The 8,822-nt window shown below is 36.4% G+C and overlaps 1 protein-coding gene across 1 annotated transcript in view; it reads right to left on the bottom strand.

Annotated features, from left to right (window-relative positions):
• The window catches only part of LOC105806256 (chromosome unknown open reading frame, human C1orf168), a 101,291-nt gene that overhangs the window by 18,364 nt on the left and 74,105 nt on the right, over window positions 1-8,822 (bottom strand). Inside the window, exons 10-13 of the mRNA XM_012639335.1 lie at window positions 6,074-6,188; window positions 5,947-5,987; window positions 4,075-4,138; window positions 2,885-2,978 (exon numbers count right to left, since the gene is read on the bottom strand). Of these exons, the coding sequence (XP_012494789.1) occupies window positions 2,885-2,978; window positions 4,075-4,138; window positions 5,947-5,987; window positions 6,074-6,188 (314 nt within the window). The remainder of the gene's footprint in view (window positions 1-2,884; window positions 2,979-4,074; window positions 4,139-5,946; window positions 5,988-6,073; window positions 6,189-8,822) is intronic.

The following is an 8,822-nucleotide window of genomic DNA, read 5'->3' as shown; positions in this document are numbered from 1 at the left end:
TAAATTTGAGTGAGAGTAAATGCATGTCTATTCTAAGTTGGCTTTAAAAAAAAACACAGACCAAGGGTATGTTGGGAGACCTGTGATTTTACCAGGTATATATAATCTTCATTTGTTATTTAGTTCAGCAAACTCATATTTGTGGAATATAATATAAATTTGAATGGTCAAGACAGAGTGATATCAAAGTAGCCACATTGCTACAGCACATTAAAAAACAAAAACAAAAACAAAATCACATGGCCCTCTTTCACTTGCAAATTCAATGTGCTGAACATGTATTGAGAGCCTACTATGTGGTAGGCACTCTGCTAATGTATACACTATTATTTCAATGGAAAAGTAAACAGTTATTTCAGTGACCCATTCTTGATTCAGTTCGGCATGATCCTGTTCAACTTGGTATGTCTTAATTAGGCTGTCAAATCCTTCAAGGGGCTGTGTAGTATGAAACGAAATGTGTGAGTTTCATAATAGAGAGACTTGATTACAAATCCTAGGTGACTCAAGTATGGACGTTGGTCCTAGAGCCTCCCTACAAAGGAATAACATTTATTTCTCTGGGATTTTAAGAAGATAGCATCTACTCCAGGGTATGGTATTATAGTAGGTACTTAAGAAATACTATTCATCTTCCCCAAAGTAAGAAATATTGTGTGTAAAATATCTTCTTTGATTTTGATGGATCAATTTTTCATTAAATTTGGGAATGCAGGAAAGATCACCACTTCTCTTTCCCTGCCCCTGAATATTATAATGCTGAGTCCTTTTGGTCAGCAATAAACAAATGTCACTTACCTAAATCAGGCAGTGAGATGGAAGATGCACTGTTGAGTGACAAAAAACACGAAAGGATTAAGGAAAAAAAGCCATGTTTAGAAGGAATCGCTGATACATCTTAAACAACATAACTGATGACTCCATATTCCCCTTCTTACCCTGAGAGTCTCTGACTCTAAGAAAAAGGAATTCTCATTGATGTTAATAGATGTCACAGAGGTGCACAGGATGTTATGGGAACAAGGAGGAGAGACAGGAAATCCAGGTTTGGGTAGAGAGGTTCAGGAAAGATATCCCAGAAGGGGTAATATTTGACCAAATTTTGATGGGAAACTAGAACTTTGATAATCAAAGAAGGTTGGAAGAAGGCAGGTGCATTCCAGACCAATGGAATGTCATGTTCAAAGCAAGGAGACACAAGACCCTATGGCAGAGTCTGAGATCTGCAGGGAGGTGTAGGGGGTGGTGAGAGAACATTTTAGTGAGAGATGGAACTGGAGAAGCAGAGTGGGGACAGTTACGAAGTATTTACTTGGCATGGAAGGGGATTCGATATTTGTTCTAAAAGTTGTATGGAGTCATTGGGTAGTTTTAGGAAGAGAAAATCAGATTTGCATTTTAGAAGAATCAGCATTCTCATCTGGATCAAATATTTAAAGGACTGCAAATTATCATGCCAATAATTTTCTCTCAGAAAACATCTAACTTGCTAAGATCAGGGTCTGCCTTTGTGCATAGGGTGTCACTGACCACAGGAAGTAAATTCTCTCTTCTTTCATAGTCAAGACTACAATTTATAAATTCCATATTCTGTTGGGGTCTCTTAGTAGATCAAGATCTAACAGACAATTAGACTTAAAATCACAAAACTTTGAGCCTTTATAATTGAAAAGAACTTTAGGGTAGAATAACATAATTCCATCTCAATGTGGGTAATGACCATGGGCCAATTATTTTGCCACCCCTTGTTCTCACAAAATAAAGATCTATATCTATATATCTGTATGTCTACACAGATGCTCCCTGACTTACAAATGGTTCCACTTAGGATTTTTCCGATATACGATGGTGTAAAAGCGAGATGCGTTCAGTAGGGACCATACTTTGAGTACCCATACAACCATTCTAACTTTTAGTACAGTATTAAATAAATTTCATGAGATATTCAATACTTTATTATAAAATAGGCTCTGTGTTAGTTAATTTTGCCCAAGTGTAGGCTAATGTAAGTGTTCTAAGTATGTTTAAGCTAGGCTAGGCTAAGTGATGATGTTTGATAGGTTAAGTGTATTAAATGTATTTTTGACTTAAGGTATTTTTTAACCTATAGTGGGTTTATCAGGACATAACCCCATCATAAGTCAAGGAGCACCTGTATATCTTTATCTGTCAGAGAAGTATGTCCAGAGACTACCCAGCCTCCCTTCCATTGTATGCAGGAGAAAGCTGGGACCCTGTGGATATAAAAAGGAAGTGATCTATCCACAGCTGCACACTGAATAAATGGCAGAACTGCAAGTAGAACCTAGAATTCAATCCCCTGCCCCCCATCTCCTAATGCTGGTGAATTTGGAAACTCCCCCAAAGACTGACAATTAGCCTAAGTTATCTCAGAGGGTCCTTTCCAGGTCTCAGATTTTCGCACATATGAACCATTCAGCTGAACAGTTCATCTCCCCTCTCCCCACATTGCAGCTCTCAAGGGAGACAAATCAAATACGGAGGTGTAGGCAAATAAAACCACTGGAACTTGAAGGGCCAAACAAGCACAAAGGACATAATTAATAGCAAAACGCTTAGTGATGACAACAGGAATAGGTGCCAAGGATGATGAGGAAAGTTTCCTTTCTGGACTTTGCTGAAGATTTTACCTCTGTCCTGTTTACAACCTTTTCTCCTCAGACTTTTCAAAGGGACATGCCACGTTCTCATTAATTAGCATTTGTGGGTGTGTTTCACTTGATAATTAGGGCCCCTGGTTTTAGTTTCTGATATCCCCCTCACTGTTTCTAAGAACTGGATAGAGAACATCAACCTGTGTCTACCAGGCCAGCACTGTGAATCCCTCCTGGAAAGAAAGATTAAAAGGGACTTTTTACCTTACATTTTCTTTTGATTTGGTTTTCTTCATTTTAAATCTATTCCTTTCTTTCTTGAAGAATTTCTGCAGTCTTTTCAGTGCTTCTTTTCCATCTAAACTAAGAGGAATCAGGGGATATAAATAAAATGGGATTTGAAAGAGTACTAGGGATGGAAGACGGTTGTATTAAAAAGGACCAGAGGCTTCGGTCTCATTTCCAAAACACGTCATACCCAAGGACGTGCAAGAAAATGCCTTATCAACTTCTATGCTTTACTTCTTTGGTTCAATATGAAGTAGCACACACCAGTCAACTATGAAGGGAGTAATTATCTTTCAATACAAACTTCCAATACCCCAAATAGTCTCTATTTTGAACAATTTATGAAGCAAAGTCTTCCTTTTGGAGGAAAAGGTAACTTGGTGAAGTGTAGTTTATGAACTGTCCTAGAAATGCATTATAGGGATTCCTGGCTCCTGAAATTCACATCACTGATTTTATTTACTGAGTAATACAACAATAGTGATACATGGGTTGCCCAACTGATAACTAAAATTCTTACGAATATCCTTTTAGGTTTTTTTTTTGGTGGGAGAATGGCGAGGGAGTGATACACCCACATCATCCCACCTAGCATACCCAGCTTAGGATCCCTTTCAACTCTTTCCCTTTCAACTCTTAAACTTACTGTTTCTAACCACTGCTGTTTTCTCTTCCACAATGTGTCCTAATAACTAAATTTGATGAATAATGTCAATTTGAAAAAAATATTTTTCTTAATAAAACTTAATTACTAGATATTAAATTAAACTTAAATCCTGGAGACAACCTTACTAACTTGCAAAGACAAAGGTAAGTCATAACCATTGATTTGTTCCTGGAAGAAACAAAACTGTAGAACTGAAGAACGTTTCATTGATATTTACTTCTCCTTTCTCATTTATTTCCTAAGACAATATCAAAATCCTCTATTCTGGGAAATGGAGTTTTCTCAAAAGAGAAAGCAAAATGATTTAAAATTTGTAGCATATGGTTGTACACAATTACAAGTACACTACTGATTATAGTATAGTATCACAATAGCTTATCACCACTGTGTGAATCCTTCCTAAAGGATGGTGATGGGGTAGAGGAGTCATTTCGTAAATTCTGGTTTTATTAAACAAACAGAAAATACCATTAGCCTACAAAGCCAAGAAAGCGAGAAACTCACTCTATCTTTGAGTAGTTACTCTTTGTTTTGTAGACATCTTCATACATTTCTTCACTATTTTCTTCTGAAATTAAAAAAAACTTTCATTCACTATAATGGCAATAGTTCAGACTCATATTTAACAAAAATTAGATACCTACTAGATGCTAGGTACTTTGATCTTTCTTTTAAGTAGTTTTTATTGAAACTTATGCATGTTTTTAAAAGCATATGTTTTAAAAAAAACCTATATAAGTATGTACAAATGAAAATTAAGACTCATTTCCACCCCTGATTCCAACTCTGACCTGATTTAGCCAATGGAAGTTGGTTCATTGGTAGGTTCCTTCCTTCCACCCTCCCTCCTTCCTATATTTAATACAGAACAGTCTACTAAGCAGACATCATGCTGAAGGCTGGGGAAACAATGGAAAACCAGACACATTTTGAATAATCTCTCCCTTCATAGAATGGCTTTATCCTAGCCCCAAACATAAACTTCATATACACAGTTATATTATACTTTGAGTCAATCCTAACAACAGAGTTTAATGGAAAGAACATTAGATTAAGAGCCAGAATTTTCATGTTTAAAACTTGACACAGTGAGCTTAGAGGGGTCACTTAACTTCTCTGTGCCTCAGTTTCCTTTTTAAAATGAAGGTACTGAGTTTAATGATCTCTAAGGTTGTTTTGCCATCTAAAATTCTGGGATTCTAAGGACAAAACAAAACACTAACATCTGATTATCTCTCCTCTATTTTTCTTTTTCTAAAATTTATTTATTCTTTAATTGACAAATATTGCATATATTTATGGTATATAACATGGTGTTTTAATAATTGTAAACAGTGTGGGATGACTAAATTAAGCTAATTAACATATCCATATTTATTATATATGTTATTAAGATAACATGCTTATTTTTTATGGTGAGAACATTTAAAATCTATTCTCTTATCAATTTTCAAGTATATAACACATTGTTATTAACTGTAATCACAATGTTGTACAACAGATCTCCTGATAGTATTTTTTCTGCCTAACTGATATTTGTGTCCTTTGACCAACATGGTTTTCATTCACTCATTCCTTCATTCAACACATATTTTTTGAATTCTAACACATACCTGGAATTATGCTAGGGGCTGGGGAAAATGATATGCATAAAGAACATAATAATCTATTAATAGGAGGGGATACAGTTATTAGTCAAAGAATCACATAAATATAAATTACAACGGTGACAAGTCCTATGAAAAAGAGGTCCGTGGTACTATGAGATTATACACCAAGGAAAATATCCCCTCGGGAAATAATGATTGAGCTGATAACAGAAGATTAAGAGTCAAGTAAAGGGTCCCAGGAGAGGAAAGACCTTTCCAGGAAGAGGGAAGGGAGTAGCACAAGAAACACCCTGCAGTGGGAGCTTGGCACTTCTTAAATCTAAAAGAAGATCAGCACAACTGGATCTCAAAGATGAAACTGAGTACAGTATGAGCTGAGGCTGCAGAGGCAAGTAAGGGCAGACCAGTAAAGGCCTCCAGACCACGTTGAAGTCAACCCTAAAAGTACTGTGAAGCCACGAAAGTGTTTTAAGTAAAAACATTCCTGTAATCAGATTTGGATCATGAAAAGATCGTGAAAAAAGCAAATTCCAATGAAGTTGCTTTTTACTATAAGAACACTCATACTGGCATCCTCGCCTTCCTGATTCTAAATGCATTTACTAGAACATAATAACTTGGGACCACTTCTCATAGCTTACTATCACCCCAGCAAGTTGGTATTATTATTAAAAATATATATAAATAAGACACCTTATCACTAATCAGCCATAGCAGCACTTTTCAGTTCCTACTGGCAGTTTCAGAAATGTCTTCCTATACTTACCACTGTCTGAGGCAAATGAGTTAGAGAAGTCTGACTTTGGTCTGTGGGGAGAAAAGATACAAAGAGCATTTTTGTACCTTTAAGGTCTCATCACATTCATCATGTTGAAAGGCTGGAATGTACTTACGTCTCTCTCCTGGGGTACTCAACATCATCATATGTCTCCTCTGAGATGGAACTTGACTTAAAGGCTTCTGGGTCTGGGGTTTCTTTAGTTACCTGCAAAGCCTTCACATACTCACCTGTAAGGAAAACAGAAACCCCCAGAAGAACATCTCATCAGCTGCTATCATACATGCACACACACACACACACACACACACACACACACACACACACCATTCAATGGAGGCAAAAATAGGAAAAGGCAGATTAAATGTGCTAAAACTGGCTTATAATCTTAGCAGGTCTGGTCCTTGGAAAGTCCGCTTCACCTTGCAGAGCCTAAATTGTGATTCTATAAAGTTGGAGGCAATGATAACAACACTGCCTCTTATGTGATAGTGGCAAGGATTAAATATGTATTTATGAAGGGTGCTAGTTACCTAGTAAACTAGTAACTCCTCCTCTTTTTTGATGGTTCTTCCTTTAATCTCTGACCTCAAATGTTGAAGTCCTCCAGGGTATATCCCTGGGGCTTCTCCCTTCACATCCGGATGACCTTATCCAGTCTTGTGGCATTTTTTTCTTACAGCAAAATTTCTTGGACAAGTTGACTGAGCACATGTCAACGTAAATGATGGAACTAACCAAAACATAGTGTGTGCCAGGTTGAAAAATGTATAGGGACTGTGTGCACAAGTAGCTAAATGCAGGTGCTGGTTTACTTCATAGAGCTGTAAATTTGTCATAACCAGAAAATTGCTAACTCTTCATCAGTTGGCCAAGGTTAACATTTAGGTTTGGCTAATTCATAACCATTTTCAGACATGAACTGTTAATCAGAAATAAGAAGTAATATGTTTGAGAAATAAATAGTCGAATCAACTTGTATCTATTTTTATAATTAAATGAACCAAGCAACAAGTTTAATTTTCTGACAAAAAGTCAATTAGCATGTAGGCACCAAACCATCTCAGTGAATGTCAGCTCCCAGTAAAAAAGAAATAAGATCAGTAAATTTCTCTAGCACAAAACAAAGATACTGAACACACAGTTGCTTAATTCTGAGTTTGAGACTTTTTTTTCTTTCTCAATCCTTCCTTTTGGCTGAGGCAAATGCAAAAGTTTATGGCTTCATTTAAAAAACATAGACAATTCTCAAATTTACATCTCCAATTTAGACGTCTCTCAAAAATTTTAGATACCCCATCAGCCTTCACACCATTTCCATTTGGTTGTCTAAACATACTATGTTCCAAACCAAACTCATAATTTCTCTGTGCAAGTTTGCTCTTCCTGAAGTCTATTCAAACTCAGTAAATGGGGCGATTCTATCCTTCCTGTTGCTCAGGCCCAAAACCTTGGAGACATCCTTGATTTGTTTTTTTCTCATATCTCTCCTCCGATCCACAGCCATCTGTCAGCTCTACTTTCAGACTACATTCTGAATCCAAACACATCTTAACAACTCTATCATGGTACCCTCCTCCGAGCTACCATCATCTCTCACCTAAATTATTGCAATAACCTCCTAACAGGTCTCCCTGATTTATTCTACATTCTATTTTCAAGACAGCAGCCAGATGAGTCTTTAAAATGCAAGTCAGATCATGCCTTTCTTGAGCTCAAAAGCTTTTAATGGTTTTTGAAAACTCATTTGGAGTAAATGTCAAAGTTCTTGCAATAGTCTACAAAAGCCCCTTGTTATCTCTCTGACCTCATCTCCTACTACACTCTTTCATTCACTCTGCTCTAGCCACACTGGCCTCCTTGCTATTCTACCAGCACAAAGCAGGCTCCTGCATCAGGGCATTTGCACTTCTTTTTCCCTCTTCCTAGATTCATATCCCAGACACATATATGACTTTCTATTTAAAGTCTTTGAGGTCATTAATGAGCACTTTAGAATTGCAACTTCTGCCACCTCCGCTTGCCTCCTTCTCTTTCTTTGCTTTATTTTTTCTCATAATATTTACAACCATTCCATGTAGTGGATATTTTATTGTTTATTTATTGTCTGTCTCCCCTAATCAGAAAGTAACCTCCATGAGGATAGGATTTTCTGTTTTGTTTCCTGCTACACCCCCCAGTACCTAGAACAGTGCCAGGCACATAAAAGGCATGCAAACATTTTTTGAATATTGAGTGTTTAAATTCATGTGTCTTCCAACTAGTGAATTTAGTGTATTACATTTATAGTGTTTACTAATTTTAAAATTTATACCTACTATCTTATTACATATTTTTATTTGTTCTATTTTTCTTATCTTCATCTTTCTTGGTTGCAGTTTCTTCTCTTTTCTTCATTTTTTTTCTTTTCTATTTGTTTGGAAGGTATATGTGCTATGTCTATCTTTTAGTAGTTACCCATAAGGATAACCACTATACCAACTTCTAATACCAGAGGTACATTCTGCTTATTTTTGAACTTTATATTAATGAAATCATTCTGTATGTACTCTTTGGTGTCACCTACTTTCATTCAATATTATATCTGTGAGATTCATCCATGTTGTTGCTTATAGTTGTAATTTGTTCATTCCCATGACTTTAGTCCATTGTGTGATTATACTATAATTTATCTATTCTACTTTTGATGGGCTTTAGACAGTTTCCAGTTTGGGGCTATTATAAAAAGTTTTGCTATGAACATCTTGTATATGTGTTTTGGTGAAATAAAGTATGCATTTGTTGGGTATACACACACACACACACACACACACACACACACACACACACACAGGCATGGGATTGCTAGGTCATAGAATTTGCAT

This window comes from Propithecus coquereli, unplaced genomic scaffold, assembly GCF_000956105.1.
Source record: "Propithecus coquereli isolate 6110/MARCELLA unplaced genomic scaffold, Pcoq_1.0 Scaffold14, whole genome shotgun sequence".
NCBI lineage: Eukaryota > Metazoa > Chordata > Mammalia > Primates > Indriidae > Propithecus > Propithecus coquereli.
The sequence above is the reverse complement of the archived record's forward strand: the minus strand, read 5'-3'. Positions and strand labels throughout refer to the sequence as shown.